The sequence below is a fragment of the Corvus hawaiiensis genome, chromosome 7, assembly GCF_020740725.1.
Source record: "Corvus hawaiiensis isolate bCorHaw1 chromosome 7, bCorHaw1.pri.cur, whole genome shotgun sequence".
Classification (NCBI taxonomy): domain Eukaryota; kingdom Metazoa; phylum Chordata; class Aves; order Passeriformes; family Corvidae; genus Corvus; species Corvus hawaiiensis.
The window spans coordinates 17,320,564-17,337,961 of record NC_063219.1 but is presented as its reverse complement, the minus strand read 5'-3'; the positions used below and the strand labels follow the sequence as shown (position 1 = coordinate 17,337,961).

At 41.6% G+C, this 17,398-nt stretch overlaps 1 protein-coding gene across 12 annotated transcripts in view; it reads right to left on the bottom strand.

The window, feature by feature from the left end:
* TTN (titin) overlaps positions 1 to 17,398 on the bottom strand; it is a 245,176-nt gene that overhangs the window by 28,433 nt on the left and 199,345 nt on the right. For all 12 annotated transcript variants that reach the window (XM_048308565.1, XM_048308553.1, XM_048308560.1 and 9 more), the window contains one exon: positions 228 to 17,333. In XM_048308565.1, coding sequence (XP_048164522.1) covers positions 228 to 17,333 — 17,106 coding nt within the window. The remainder of the gene's footprint in view (positions 1 to 227; positions 17,334 to 17,398) is intronic.

Here is a 17,398-nt window from a genome sequence, read left to right as displayed (position 1 = left end):
TTTAAACCAATTTGTATATTAGAAATATTTTAAGTAAAATCCAAGCAAAATTTAAAATTCAGGCTATTACTTAGCTCTTTTTTATTTGTAAAACTACAGACATACCTACAAAAAATGATCTATTTTACAGTACGCAGATTTAAAACTTTTGACATTATTTTGAAGTAAACACTTTAAACCACATATTATTCTAAGTATTAACAAATTGTTTTCATAATAAAACATACCTGTTATTTTTGTTCCCTCTTTGGTCTCAGAAGGCACTCCAACACCATATTCATTTTCTCCAGAGACACGGAAGTAGTAAATGGCGCCTTCTTGCAAACCAGTCACTTTGTAGGACAGGCGATGACAGTTGTTTGTCACAGTGACCCACGCTTTTTTGCTAGCTTCTCGTTTTTCAATTACATAGTTCTTTACAGGTGCTCCACCATCATTTTCAGGAACATCCCAAGATAACACAGCAGATTCTTTAGTTACTTCTTTTGTAGCAATATTAGATGGTGGGCCAGGTGTATCAAGAACTTTGACAATTAAAGTCAAGGTGGTAGTATTCAGGATGTTTTGCAATGTTAATGTGTATTTTCCAGAATCGTTTCTAGTTGCTTTTTCAACAGTAAGAGATGTACAATTACTTGAAGTGTCAATGCTTGCACGTGTACGGAGATCAGTGTCTGGTTTGTTCCATGTTACATTTGGGACTGGTTTGCCTCTGAAAGGAACAGTCATTGTGAATGATTCACCAGCCTTTACAATTAAAGTCTTCCGCATTTCACTGTCAATTTCAAAGGCAGGTTCTTCCTCTCTTTCTTTTGCCACCTGAGGTTCTGAGACATCACTTGGTTCACTGACACCCATTTTGTTAATGGATTTCACTCTAAAAACGTACTCAGAGCCCGATGTTAATCCAGTTATGGTATATTCTGTGCCTCTTAAATTCTGAATAGCTGTTGTCCAGTCAGTTTCATCAGTTTTCTTGTATTCAACTGTGTATCCTGTTACTGGAGCACCTCCATCAAACAGTGGCTTTGTCCAACCAATTGTGATATTTGACCTTGTAGAATCCATAATCTTAGGTTTAGATGGGGGCGATGGCAGGAAGATTGGATCTTCTGCCTTAATCAATGGTGTGGTTTCACTTGGGAGACTGAGGCCAGCAGCATTTTCTGCATAAACCCGAAATTCATATTCACATCCTTCACGGAGACCCGATGATTTCACTCTTAAATCATAAACCGGCTTTTTGTTTACACGAATCCATCTTAGGCTGGTTTTCTCACGCCTTTCAATTACATAGCCAGAGATCTCATTGCCTCCATCAGACTCAGGTCTTGCCCAGCAAAGAGTTATTGAATCTTTGCTCACACTGGTGATCTCCAAAGATGTAGGTGGACTTGGAACTGTAAATGGGTCTAGGGCTTTGACAGCAACACTTTCTAGAGGCTCCCCAACACCATATTTGTTAACTCCCATCACTCTGAAAATATACTCATTACCTTTCAGTAATTTTGTCACTTTACAAGATGTTGTTTTAAGCTCTCCTTCACAAAGTGTCCATGCAATTCTGCTGGTCTCACGTTTTTCCACAATATAATGATCAATATCTGCACCGCCATTTTCTTGAGGGGGTCCCCATGATAAATGGCACTTTTCAGCAGTAAGTCCATTTATTTCTAGTGGACCTGCAGGTGGGCCAGGTCTGTCAAGTACTTTGCAATTAATTGCCAAAGATTTTGTTCCTGCAACATTCTGTAATGTCAATACATACTGTCCTGAATCACCTCGGATACAGTCCTTAATGGTTATTGCAGTAGTGAAATCTGTTGAGACTATTTCAACTCTAGCTTTTCCTTCGAGCTCTTTGCCATCCTTTGTCCATGAAATCACTGGTATTGGCCGTCCTGCAACATCAGCATTTACTTTAAACACTTCTCCAGCTTTCACAACTACAACATCCCTGAATTTGGCATCCATCATAATTCTTGGAGCCTCCACATCATCTTTTACGGTCACGGGTCCAGTTGATTCAGATGGCTGACTGAAGAGTCCAGCAGCATTCTTTGCAATCACATGGAATTCATAACGCTGGTCTTCTGTAAGTCCACCTACATCAAAGTATGTTTCTTGCACATTAGTAAAATTGCATTTTAGCCAACGACCATCTGGTAGTTCTCTGCGTTCAATAATATATCCTGTTACTTTAGCTCCACCATCGTATTCTGGTTTAGTCCATTTCAATGAGACAGATGTTCTTGTAATATTAGTAACTTCTGGTTGACCAGGAGGATCACATGGATCTCTTGCAGCAACTGGTTCACATGCTTTACTGCATTTGCCTATTCCAGCAATGTTTTCTGCATACACGCGGTATTCGTACATCAGTCCTTCATCAAGACCTGTAACTTTCATTTGTGTATCAGTAATAAGGCTCTTGTTGACTTTTGTCCAAAGAATGCTGCTTCTTTCTTTATGCTCCAAATGATATCCTAGTACTACGCTACCTCCATCATTAACTGGCACCTGCCAAGTTACAATCATGAAAGATTTAGTTGCATGTGCCACACGAGGCGTTCCAGGTGGACCTGGAGGCTTAAATGGATACTCTGCCACAACAGAAGGAGAATTAGTATAAGTGCTTTTCCCATAGCGGTTTTCTGCACAAACACGGAACTGATATTCAGATCCAGTGATGAGTCGAGATACTTTAATTGCTGTTCTTGCAACTGCTGCAGACACTACCTCCCATGTTGTTGTGGTAGTATCTCTCTTCTCCACAATGTAATTGCTAATATGACATCCACCATCATATGCTGGAGGTTTCCAAGACAGAGTTACACTATCAGCACTAACTTCATCAATTTTAACATCAGTTGGTGGTCCTGGTCTGTCAAGGACAACTACAGTTAAAGAAGCTGTTGTTGACCCAGCAGTATTTGAAAGATGTAATTCATAATGTCCCAGATCTTCGTTTGTAGCTTCCTTGATGGACAGTGAAGTTAAAGTCTTTGATGTCTGAACATTTACCCTGGTTGTCTCTTTTAAGGGATTCCCATCCTTCTTCCAGCTAGCAGTGGGAAGAGGTCGCCCTCTGAATGGAATGTCAATCTTAAGATCATCTCCAGCTTTCACTGTGAATGTGTTAAAAAGGAGCTCAACAGACGGCTGGATTTCAATATCTTTTGCAATGACTGGGACACCAAGTTCTCTTGGATCACTTTTTCCTTTTTCATTAACAGCAAGCACTCTGAAACTGTACTCTTCTCCCATACTTAAGCCTGTTATTGTTGCTTCCAATGTTTTCACCTGTGTACATGCACTCCATTTTGTACTTCCTTTAGTTTGCATTTCTACTACATAACCAGTAATTTTACTGCCACCATCGCTCTCTGGCTTTTCCCATTTAATTGAAGCAGAATTGCGAGTCACATCAACAAGAATGACCTTTGAAGGTGGAGCAGGTGGTTCAGATACCTTAACTGGATCAGCAGTTTCTGCTGGTAAACCAGCCCCATATTCATTTACAGCTAGAACACGGAAGTAGTAACTACATCCTTCTTGTAGTTGAGTAATCTTGAAGGAATTCTTAGTACAGTTGCTTGTAACTGTGGCATATGCCTTTCTTGTGGATTCTCGCTTTTCAACTACGTAGTTGGTAATTTTAGCTCCACCATCAATAAGTGGTGGTTCCCAGGCTAAAGTTACAGAATCTTTTTTCACTTCTCTGATTGTGAGGTTTAGAGGTGCACTAGGTGTATCAAGCACTCTGACATTAACAAAAGCTGATTTTTTGCCACTGTTGTTCTCTAAAGTAAGATTGTATCTACCACTATCAAATCTATTGACATTGTCAATGACCAGCATTGTGTAGGAACTGGTGACTTCAATCTGAGCTCGCTCACTAATCGTTCCTTCTGCTTTCTCCCATTTAACTTCAGGTTCTGGTCTTCCTTTGATGGTGACAAACAGGCGTAAAGTACCACTAGCACGTACAGTGACTACTTTTCTGAGATCTGCACCAAGTTCAATTTCAGGAGGTTCAATCTTGTCCTCTGCTAAGACTGCACCAGGTATAGTCACAGGTTCTCCTACTCCTTCTGAGTTGATGGCACAGATGCGGAAGTTATACTCCTGGTTCTCTTTCAGTTTTGTCACAGTGAACTGTTTTGCTTGTAGGCCTGTTGGTGGGGTGCAGGTAGTCCATTCATCAGCAGCAGCTTCTTTTACTTCTACTACATATCCTTTAACAGGAGCACCACCATCATAAATGGGCTTACTCCAGGCAAGGGAAACTGATGACCTGGAAGTATCTGTAACCTTTGGATTGCTAGGTGGACCTGGAGGATATAAAACATCACAAGCACGATAGAAAATGGATGGCCCACTGGGTTCCCCTACCCCTGCAGCATTTTCAGCAGACACTCTAAATTCATAGAAATGCCCATCAGTTAGACCTGTTACTCTGAATCGCAAGTCTGTCAGCCTTTTCTTATTGCATTTGGTCCACCGGATACCATCTTTGTCTCGTTTTTCAAGTATGTAACCTTCAATTTCAGCTCCCCCGTTGTCTTCTGGGCGACCCCATGTTACCACCATAGAATCTTTTGTGATTGCTGAAACTTCAGGAGTTGAAGGAGGACCAGGGGGTTTGTATGGATTACGAGCCACAACTGGTTCAGATTCCAAGGGCTCTCCAATTCCATATTTATTGACTGCCATTACACGGAAAATGTATTCATTGCCAGGAAGGAGTTTGGTTACTTTGTGGTTAAGAGCCTGGACGTCTGTTGCTACTTGTGTCCATGAAAGCCTACTTGTCTCTCTCTTCTCAATGATATAATGTGAGATACTAGAACCACCATCATGTAAAGGTGGAGACCATGACAAGTAGCATTTTTCTGCAGTGACACCTGTAATGTTCAAAGGTCCTTCTGGAGGTCCTGGTCTGTCAAGCACTTTTACAGTGATTGGTATAGATTTGGTGCCACCAACATTTTTGAGGTTAAGAGTATAGTGACCTCCATCTACTCTTATACAGTCTTTGACAGTGAGAATTGTTTTCTCAATGGTAGATTTAATTTCCATTCTTGCAGTTGTTTCTTCAAGGTCTTTACCATCTTTTGACCATGTAATATCAGGAATAGGTTTGCCATGGATATCAGCTTCAAGAACAAAGGTTTCTCCAGCATGAACAACAATGACATCTCTGTATTTAGGATCCAGTGAAGCTCCTGGTGCTTCAATTTCATCTCTGGCAGTAATAGGCCCTGAACTTTCAGATGGTTCACTCAAGCAACCTGCTGCATTTCTTGCAATTACTCTGAATTCATATCGTTGGTTTTCAACAAGACCACTTACTGTAAATTCTGTTTCCAACACATTTGTAAAGCTGGCTTTCATCCAGCGACCATCTGGCAGTTCTTTCTTTTCTACAATATAACCAGTTATTTTACTTCCACCATCATATTCTGGCTTTTTCCACTTCAGTGTGATGTTACTTCTTGTAACAACAATGGCCTCTGGGCGGCCAGGTGGGTCACAAGGATCTCGGGCAACATACAGTTCTGATACTTTGCTGACTTTGCCAATGCCAACAATGTTTTCAGCAGAAACTCTGAACTCATATTCAAGACCTTCTTCAAGGCCGTCTGTTTTATATTTGGTGTCCACAATAAGTGACTTGTTCTGTTTTGTCCAAAGAATGCTGTTCTTATCTTTACGCTCAAGATGGTAGCCAAGAACTTTGCTTCCTCCATCATTAACCGGTTCATGCCATTGTACAATCATATGGTCCTTGGAAGCTGCTGTGACAAATGGGGTTCCAGGTGGTCCAGGCACCTTGTAGGGGTATTGCACAACAACTGATTTAGAAGCCAAAGGAGAGCTCTTTCCATATCTATTTTCAGCAGAAATCCTGAACTGGTATTCAGAACCTGTTTTAAGCTTTGTTGCTTTGATGGTTGTTCTTGCAACAGTTGCTGACACAATGTTCCATGTGGTAGTGCTTGTGTCACGCTTTTCTACTATATAGTTGCTTATCTGACAGCCACCAGTATAATCAGGTGGATCCCATGATAAAACAACAAAGTCTGCACTAATTTCATCAAAGCGGACAGGTCCTCGTGGTGGGCCAGGCTTTTCTAGTACAATTATGCTCAGGTGTTCTGTTGCTGTACCTGCTGCATTTGTTGCTGTTACTGTATATTTGCCAAAGTCTTCCCTGTTGCTTTCTTTAATATGTAAAATAGTTGATGTTGTTGTATTCTGAATATTTAATCTGGTTGTCTCTTTCAGTGGCTGCTCATCTTTTGTCCAAGTAATAGTAGGTTTGGGTCTACCTATAAATGGTACTTCTACCTTCAGGTCTTCTCCAGCTTGTACACTATATGTATTAAACATGAGTTTGAAACTTGGCTCAATAGTCAAGTCTTTAGCTATCACAGGAATTCCAAGCGCTCTGGGATCACTTTTGCCTTTTTCATTGTAGGCAATCACACGGAATTGATATTCCTGTCCTGGACTCAAACCAGACACCTCTGCATTACATGTTTTGGTCTCACTAACAACACTCCATTTTTCTGTTCCTTTAGGCAGCATTTCAACAAGGTATCCCAAAATTCTGCTACCTCCATCATGTTCAGGTTTTTCCCACGTAAATGATGCACTTCTCTGAGTCACATCAGTGAGTGTTACTTTCCCAGGAGGCAGAGGTGGCTCTGAGGCTTTGACAGCATCCCTGGTTTCAACTGGAACACCAATTCCGTATTCATTTTCAGCCATAACTCTGAAGTAATAAATTGCTCCTTCTGTAAGATTTTCAACTTTAAAACTTGTCTTGCCACACTTAGCACTTACATTTGCAAATGCCTTCCTGGTTGACTCACGCTTGTCTATTACGTAGTTCTTTACCTTTGCACCACCATCAATAACTGGTGGTTCCCAAGATAATACAGCAGAATCCTTCTTTATATCCTTTACCACTAAGTTTTGAGGGGGTCCCGGTGTGTCCAAGACTTTTACTGTAACAAATGCAGATTTAGAACCACTACTGTTCTCTAACTTAAGAATATACTTTCCAGCATCATTTCTATCACAGTTGTCAATTGAAAGTTGTGTGTAGTTTATGCCTTTATCGATCTGAACTTTTTCTGAGAATTCACCTTCTTCTCGGGACCATGTGATGTCGGGTGTTGGTCGTCCCCTGAACGGTATGTGAATCCTAGCAGATCCACCAGCTCTAACCACTATCCCTTTCCTTAGCTCTGAATCAATATCAAGTTCTGGAGCTTCAAGTTTGTCTTCTGGTTTAATAGTACCAGGAACTGATGCAGCCTCTCCCACACCAATCTTGTTGAGAGCACACACTCGTAGTTTGTATTCTTGATGTTCAGTAAGCTTTTTGATCTCAAATCGAGTGGCACGTATACCTGTCTGTGGCGTAACAAGTGACCATTCATCTTCATCTGCTTTACAGATTTCTACAAGGTATCCCTGGATTTCACAACCACCATCATAAATAGGTTTACTCCAACCAAGTATAATGGAACTTTTGGTGGTATCCACAACATGGGCATTTGTAGGTGGGCCAGGCTTGAACATCGGGTCACAAGCTTTAAAGTAGGGAGAAACCTGGCTTGGTTCACCAACTCCAGCAGCATTTTCAGCAGAAACTCTGAATTCATATTCATGATCCTCTGTTAATCCTGTAACTCTTAATCGCAAATCTGTAATGCGGCGTTTATTGCATTTTATCCATCTGATGCCTGCTCGGTCTCTCTTTTCTACAATGTAACCTACAATTTCACTACCTCCATCACTATCTGGCCGGGTCCAGCAGACAGTCATAGAATCCTTTGTGATGTTGGTAATTTCCAAGGCCTTTGGTGGTCCAGGAACCACAAATGGATTTTTCATCATTACTGGCACAGATTCTAACGGTTCACCAACCCCATATTTGTTAACTGCCATGATCCGGAAGACGTATTCATTTCCTTCCAAGAGTTTTGTTACTTTCAGCATTGTAGGCAAAACCTCTGAAGCAACCACAGTCCATGCCAGGCGGCTAGTTTCTCTCTTCTCTACAATATAATGAGAAATATCACTGCCACCATCATGAAGAGGAGGACCCCATGCCAATGCACATTTTTCAGCTGTAACTCCTGTCACTTGGACTGGGCCCTCCGGAGGTCCTGGCCTGTCCAAGACTTTTACGTTTACTGTTACTGTCTTTGTTCCTGCAACATTAGAGGCTTCTAGAATGTACTGTCCACCATCAACTCTAACAGCATCTTTTACAATTATTAATGCACTGAAATCTGTGTTCTTTACTTCATATCTAGCAGTGTCCTCGAGCTCTTTATCTCCTTTGTACCACTTAATGGTTGGTAGTGGCTTTCCATGAACATCAGCCTCAAGTCTGAATGTTTCACCAGCATTTACAACAATAGTGTCTTTGTACTTTGGATCCATTGAAATTCGTGGAAGTTCAACTTCGTCCCTTGCTGTTATTGGTCCTGTACTGTCAGAAGGTTTGCTTATTGCACCTGCAGCGTTCTTTGCAATTACTCTAAATTCGTATCTTTGGTCTTCAGTAAGTCCTGTTACAGTGAACTGAGTTTCAATGACATTTGTGAAGCTAGCTTTCATCCAGCGACCATCTGGTAAGTCACGTTTCTCTACAATATAACCAGTAACCTTACTTCCACCATCGTATTCTGGTTTGGTCCACTGTAGAGTAATAGAGCTTCTTTTTATTATTATAGCTTCTGGGCGACCTGGAGGATCACATGGATCACGAGCTACATAGCACTCAGAAACTTTACTTGTTCTGCCTACACCAACAATATTTTCTGCAGAAACTCGAAACTCATATTCAATTCCTTCTTCAAGGTTATTTGTCTTAAAACTTGTGTCCTGAATAATAGTCTTGTTTACTTTAGTCCACAGAATGCTGTTTTTCTCCTTCCTCTCAAGATGGTAGCCCAACACTCTACTGCCGCCATCATTTATTGGCTCATGCCATTGTACGACCATGGAGTCTTTTGTAACTGTTGTTACAAATGGTGTGCCAGGGGGTCCTGGTTCCTTGTAGGGATACTGTGCTACAACCGGTGCAGATTCCAATGCAAAACTCTGCCCATACCTATTCTCAGCAAATATTCTGAACTGGTATTCTGAACCAGTTTTCAGTTTAGTCACCTTCAGTGTAGTTCTTGCAACAGTAGCCGAAACTGTTTCCCATACAGTGGTTGTTGTATCTCTCTTGTGAACAACATAGTTGGTGATTTGGCAGCCGCCTGTGTACACTGGGGGATTCCATGATAGGGTAATACTTTCTGCACTTATTTCGTCAAACTTCACAGGTCCAACTGGAGGGTCAGGTTTGTCTAGAGTAATAATTTCAACAGAGGCAGACTTTTGTCCAACAACATTAGCCACAGTGATTTCATAAGTGCCACTGTCTTCTTTGCTAGTTTCCTTAAGATTCAATATAGTGAGATCAGCTGAATCGCTAACATTGACTCTTGTTGTCTGCCTTAATGGCTGGCCATCTTTAACCCAGGTAACAGTTGGTTTAGGTCGACCTGCAATTGGTATTTCTACTTTCAAATCCTGTCCCACCTGAACACTGTAACTGTGGAAAGCAGGTCTTACATCAGGTTCAATCACCAGATCTTTGGCAACTATTGGAACTGCAAGTGCTCTAGGATCACTCTTACCCTTTTCATTTACAGCCATTACTCTAAAAAGATATTCTTCCCCTTGAGTTAGATTAGTAACAACTGCTTCAAGTGTTTTAACACGAGCACACTCTGACCACTTTTCACTCCCCTTTGCTTGCATTTCAACAATATATTGTATGATTTTGCTACCACCATCATGTTCAGGTTTTGCCCAGCTAAGTGAGACACTGTTTCTTGTGACATCATCCACTGTTATTTTCCCAGGAGGCTGTGGAACTTCAGCAACTTTAATTGGGTCACTGGTTTCTGCAGGGAGGCCAATTCCATATTCATTCTCAGCAGAGATTCTGAAGAAGTAATAGCAGCCCTCCTGAAGTTGATCTACTTTCCATGAAGTTTTGTGGCAGTTTGTTACAACAGCTGCATATGCCTTTCTTGTTGCTTCACGCTTTTCAATAATGAAATTCTTTATTTTTGCTCCACCATCCAAGAGAGGAGGCTCCCATGAAAGTGAAACAGAGTCTTTAGTGATCTCTCTGATTTTTAAATTAACAGGTGCACTTGGGGTATCCAGTACTCTTACACTGACAAAGGCAGACTTTGTTCCACTGCTGTTTTCCAAGGTCAGAGTATACTTTCCGCTATCAAATCTGTTAACATTATCTAGAACAAGGGAAGTAAAGCTGCTAGTGGTATCAATAATAGCTGCTTCTCTGATGTCACCATCCACTTTACCCCATTTTACTTCAGGTGTTGGACGACCTCTGATGGGAACAAACAGTCTTAAGGAACCTCCTGCCCTCACATTTACAATCTTCCTTAATTCCATGTCAAGGTCAAGGTCTGGTGCCTCCATCTTTTCTTCTACAATAACAGAACCAGGAACATCTGCATGCTCTCCAACTCCTGCTTTATTTACTGCACATATGCGGAATTTGTATTCGTGTTTTTCCACTAATTTTTCTACTTCCATGTGAGTATTCTTAATTCCAGTTGGAGGGGTACAAATTGCCCATTCACCATCACTTACATCACATTTTTCCACAATGTATCCCTGAATTTCAGAGCCACCATCATAGATAGGTTTACCCCATGAAAGAAAAACTGAAGATCTTGTAATATCCGTGACTTTAGGATTGTTGGGTGGACCAGGCTTGTAAATAGGATCACATGCTTTGTAGTAAGTAGAAGGTGGACTTGGTTCACTTAGGCCAGCAGCATTTTCAGCTGAAACTCTGTACTCATAATCATGATTTTCTATAAGACCAGTCACTCTGTATCGCAGTTCACTTATCAGGCGTTTGTTACATCTTGTCCAGCGAATGCCTTCCTTATCTCGCTTTTCAAGGACGTAGCCTAGGATTTCACTTCCGCCATCTGAGGCTGGCCTTTCCCATACAACTATCATAGAATCCTTGGTAACTGCTGTGACTTCTGGAGCCTTTGGAGCAAGTGGCACTACAAATGGGTTCTTTGCGACTACTGGGTCAGACTCAAGAGGTTCACCAATACCATACTTATTTACTGCCATGATGCGGAAAACGTACTCATTTCCTTCGAGAAGTTTTGTAACTTTACAACTCAAGGTTTGCACATTTGAGTCAACAACAGTCCACACCAAGCGACTGGTTTCCCTTTTTTCTACAACGTAGTGTGAAATATCACTACCACCATCTTGTAGTGGAGGTTTCCATGACAGTGTGCATTTTTCAGCTGTAACACCTGTAATCTCAACAGGTCCTTCTGGTGGTCCAGGCCTGTCAAGAACTCTGACATTAACAGGAACCTTCTTTTCACCTGCAACATTCTTTGCCAGTAGTACATACTGCCCACTGTCAACTCTCGTGGCTTCCTTCACACTAAGGCTTGTTGCAAAATCAGTAGTTTTTATTTCCATATGAGCAGTGCTTGTCAGCTCACGATCACCTTTTAACCACTGAATGGAAGGTATTGGTTTGCCATGAACATCAGCATCAAGCTTGAAAGACTCACCAGCATGCACTACAATAGTGTCTTTGTATTTTGGATCCATACTTATTTGAGGTGGTTCTACTTCATCTCTTGCTGTAATTGCCCCTGAGCTCTCAGATGGTTCACTGAAAGTGCCTGCAGCATTTCGTGCTATAACACGAAACTCATATCTCTGGTTTTCAACCAGACCAGTTACTTCAAATTGAGTATCAATGACATTTGTAAAGCTTGCTTTCATCCAACGGCCATCAGGTAATTCCTTCTTTTCAACAACATAGCCTGTGATCTTACTTCCACCATCATATATAGGTTTCTTCCACTGAAGTGTTACTGAGTTTCTTGTGACAATTACAGGTTCTGGACGACCTGGAGGGTCACATGGGTCACGTGCAGTAAAGCATTCAGATGTTCTACTTGCCTTTCCAATTCCTACTATATTTTCTGCATAGACTCTGAATTCATATTCAAGACCTTCCTCAAGGCCAGTTGTCTTAAATTTGGTATCCGGAATAGGTGTTTTATTCAGTTTAGCCCACAGAATGCTGTTTCTTTCTTTGCGCTCCAAGTGATAACCAATGATCCTGCTGCCGCCATCGTTGACTGGTTCATGCCATTGTACCACCATGCTGTCTTTTGAGACATTTGTTACAAAAGGAGTTCCAGGTGGACCAGGAACTTTAAATGGGTATTGGGCTATTATTGACTCTGAGGTGAGATACGTACTCTTCCCATATCTGTTCTCAGCTGCGATTCTGAATTGATATTCACACCCAGTCTTTAAACGACATGCTTTTATAGTTGTTCTTGCAACAGTAGCTGACACAATGTGCCAAGTAGTGGTGGAAGTGTCTCTTCTTTCTACAATGTAGTTATTGATAGAGCTACCACCATCATACTTGGGTGGTTCCCAGGAAATGGTAATACTATCTGCCGTTACTTCATCTACTTTTACTGGTCCAGTTGGAGGTCCTGGTTTGTCAAGGACAACAATATTTAGGGTCTCAGCTGCTTCACCAGCAGAGTTTGTAAGTTTAACTAAATATGATCCCACATCTTCTCTGCATGCTTCTTTTATTGTTAATACGGTGCTGTTTTCTGAGCTTTCTGCATTTACTCTTGTAGTCTGCTTCAATGCCACATTGTCTTTATGCCAAGACACTGCTGGTTTGGGTCGACCAACAAAAGGAACATCAACCTTTAAGTCCTCTCCTGCTAGAACGCTGAAAGTGGTAAACAGTAGTTTGAAAGCTGGTGAGATCACAAGATCTTTTGCAACAACTGGTATACCCAGCTGGCGAGGATCACTGATACCTTTCTCATTCTGAGCTGAAACACGGAAGGTGTATTCTTCACCTTGGATCAATCCTGTGATAGTGGCTTCAGTAGCTTTTACTGTAGCACAGGTTGACCACTTTTCACTGCCTTTACTTTGCATTTCTACAATATAGCCCAGAATTCTGCTACCACCATCATGTTCGGGCTTTTCCCAAGATAAGGATACGCTATTTCTTGTCACATCCAACAAAGTTATTTTCCCTGGTGGAAGTGGTCTTTCTGATACTTTTATGGATTCTGAAGTTTCAACTGGAAGGCCTATTCCATACTCATTTTCAGCTAGGACTCTGAAGTAGTAGTTGCAGCCTTCTTGCAGTGAATCAACTTTCCAGCTGGTCTTGTGGCAATTGGCATTAACAGTTGAATAAGCTTTTCTGGTTGATTCACGCTTTTCAACTATGTAATTTTTTATTTTAGAGCCACCATCTATGAGAGGAGGTTCCCATGTAAGTGTAACTGAAGATTTTGTAACTTCTTTTATTTTCAAATCTTGAGGTGCCCCTGGAGTATCAAGAACTCTGACATTCACAAATGCTGACTTACTACCTGAGCTGTTTTCAATTGTCAGTATGTATTTGCCACTATCAAATCTATTTACATTTTCAACAATAAGTAAAGTATAAGAGCTTGTTGATTCAATGCTCGCTCTATCCAAAGATTCCCCATGTTCCCTTGTCCATTTTACTTCAGGTGCTGGTCTTCCTTTAATTGGGACAAAGAGTCTTAGAGTACAGCAAGCTCTAATAGTTACAACTTTACGTAGTTCTGCATCAAGTTCAATCTCTGGAGGTAGCATTCTTTCTTCAGCTTTTGGAGTGCCAGGAACAAGAGCAGGTTCCCCAAGACCTTCAGAGTTCATCGCATATATCCGTATTTTATACTCTTGATTTTCTTTCAAGTCAGTGATGGTAAAAGAAGTGGCCTTTAAACCCATTGGTGGAGTTACAATCTTCCACTCATCTTCTTCAGGTAGGGCAATCTCAACCATGTAACCTGTGATCTCTGAACCACCATCATATATTGGTTTGTTCCATGCTATTGTAATAGAGGACTTGCTGCTATCCAAAACACGAGGATTTCCTGGGGGACCAGGCTTAAATACAGTATCACAGGCCTTATAGAATGGACTGGCTGGGCTTGGCTCACTGACACCAGCAGCGTTTTCCGCCATGACTCTGTATTCATATTCGTGGCCTTCTGTCAGTCCAGACACTTTATAACGCAAGTCAGTAACAACCCTTTTGTTACATTTCACCCACCGTAGACCAGCCCTGTCTCGACGTTCCACAATATAGTTAGTTATTGGGCTCCCACCATCAGAATCAGGATGGCCCCAACAGACAACCATAGAATCCTTTGTAATTGCTGTAACTTCAGGTGTTTTAGGTGGATCAGGTGGAACATATGGATTTACTGCAATAATGGGCTCTGATTCCAGAGGCTCACCAACTCCATATTTGTTAACAGCCATAACTCGGAACACGTACTCATTGCCCTTCAACAGTTTAGTAACTTTCAATTTAGTCACTGGAACTTCTGTGCCTACAGATGTCCATGCCAATCTACTTGTTTCACGTTTTTCAACCACATAATGGTCAATCTTTGCTCCTCCATCATCCAGTGGGGGTAGCCATGACAGCACACATTTTTCTGCAGTGACTTCAGACACAGCCAAAGGCCCCTCTGGGGGACCAGGTCTGTCAAGAACTTTAACATTGAAGATATGCTTGGCAAAGCCACCAGGGTTTGTTGCAGTAAGTGTATAAGCACCACCATCTCTTCTTGAGGAATCTTTATTGATGAGAATGGTAGAGAAATCTGCTATTTTTATTTCTAATTTTGCTGTGTCTTCAAGTTCTTTTTCTCCCTTTGTCCACATCATAGTTGGTGGAGGGCGACCTGAAACATCGGCCTCAAGTCTGAAAACTTCACCTGCTTTCAGCACTATGGTCTCCTTGTATTTAGCATCCACCTTTATCCTTGGTGCTTCAATGTCATCTCTACAAGTGATTGCATCTGATGGCTCTGAGGGCTGACTAACAGCTCCACCAGCATTCCTAGCAATGACACGGAATTCATAGGCAGCATCTTCCGTCAAACCACTTACAGTGAATTCAGTCTCTAGTATATTGCTGAAATTAGCCTTCAGCCAACGGCCATTAGGAAGGTCTCTTTTTTCAACAGTGTAGCCAGTTATCTTAAAGCCTCCATTATATTCTGGTTTAGTCCACTTCAGTGTAACCGCATGTCTTGTAATGTTCAGAGGTATCGGCTTACCAGGTGGATCTATTGGGTCCAGGGCAAACACAGGCTCAGATGGCTTGCTTGGCTTACTCTTCCCAGCCAGATTTTCTGCTATAACACGGAATTCATATGCAATGCCATCGGTAAGTCCAGTTGATTTAAAGATATTGCCTGACACCAACATTTTACTTACAGTCTGCCAAACAATGCTGTTTCGCTCTTTTCTTTCAATGTGATATCCCAGTATTGGGCTTCCACCATCAGTAACTGGCTCATTCCAGCTAATGGTCATGGTTTCTTTGGTGACTGCAATCACCTGAGGAGTGCCAGGAGGCCCAGGTACCTTAAATGGGTAGTTGGCAACTACAGACTCTGAAGTAATGGCTGGACCAATTCCATATCTGTTTTGAGCTTTAACGCGGAACTGATACTCAACTCCAGTAGTAAGACGAATGGCTTTAAATGTAGTACGTATCACTGTAGTTGCCAATTCAGTCCACGTGGTACTGTCAGTCTGACGCATTTCTACAACGTAGTTACTTATTGGTACACCACCATCATTCAAAGGAGGCTCCCACGAGAATGTCAGGAAATCACATGAAATTTCTTCAAATTTGATTGGTCCAGTAGGCGGTCCGGGTATGTCATGAACCTGAACTGTGATTACTTCACTAACTTCTCCAACAATATTTTTAGCTGACAGTGGATATTGACCACTATCACTTCGAATACATTCATTGATGGTCAGTATGGTTGCAGTTGCTGTATTTTCGTAATTTACCCTTTGTGTTTGCTTAAGTATCTGGTCTTCTTTCTTCCAAGTCACAGTAGGCCTTGGATGACCAAGTACAGGGATTTCAATCTTGATATTGTCACCAGCTTTGGCAATGACTGTTTTCTGGTAAAGAGCACGGAGGTCAAACTCTGGTAGCATTGTTTGCTCCTTGATAATAACTGGTCTGCTTTCTCTTGGGGCACTTCTTCCAGCACTGTTAACTGCCATAACCTGGAAAGTATACTCTTCATTTTCAGTTAGATTCTTTACCACGCAGTCCAGTGTTTTTACAGTGGTGATATGTGCCCACTGGTTGGTTCCTTTTCTCTGTGCTTCAATTACATACCCAGTGATCTTGCTGCCACCATCATGTTCTGGTTTTGGCCAAGCTAGGCTAACTGAGTTCCGTGTTATATCCATAATATTAAGGCTCTCAGGTGGGGATGGGGCCTCAGAAGCTTTTACTGGTTCTGCAGTTTCAGCTGGTTCACCAATACCGTACTCATTTTCAGCCAGAACTCTGAAATAATATTCACACCCCTCAGCCAAATTAGGAATTCTGAAAGAACACTTCTGGCAGTTGGTTGTGACTGTTGAATATGCCTTCCGAGTTGATTCACGTTTCTCAACAATATAGTTTGTTATACGTGAACCTCCATCTACCAGAGGCATATCCCATTGGAGGGTGATGCTGTCTTTGGTTATTTCTCTAGGCTTAAGGTTTATTGGCGGACCTGGTGTATCCAAGACTTTCACATTTACAAAGCCAGTCTTCTTACCAGCAGCGTTTTCAAGAGTCATTACGTATTTTCCTGCATCATATCTGGTGCACTCTGTGACAATCAAGAGTGTAAAAGAGTCGGTATTTTCAATACTGGCACGTCCTTTGAGCGAGACATCATCTTTTGTCCATGTAACTTCTGGAGTTGGACGTCCTTTAATTGGTACAAAAATCCGAATAGTTAATCCAGCTCTAACAACAAGTGTTCTTCTTAGCTCAGCATCCAGTTCAAAGTCAGGAATCTCTTCTCGGTCAGTGATTTCCACACTTGGAATTATGGCTGGTTCACCGACACCTGCAGCATTCATGGCAGAGATTCTGAAATTATACTTGGCCCCTGTCTGCAGATGAGCTACAACAAACTGAGTGATTCTTAAAGCAGTCCCTATTGTGTCTTTCACCCATTCATCTTCCCCTTCTTTTTGATGCTCAACTATATAGCCAGTGATTTCAAGACCGCCATCATAGTGAGGCTTTCCCCAGGCTAAAGATGCACTTGTCTTTGTAGTATCAGTCACTCTTGGATTTGCAGGTGGACCTGGTGGGTCTGAAAAGCAAATAAAAGGTAAAATATTACATGACAGTAGAAGTCATTCTTATGCTCTCTGAATG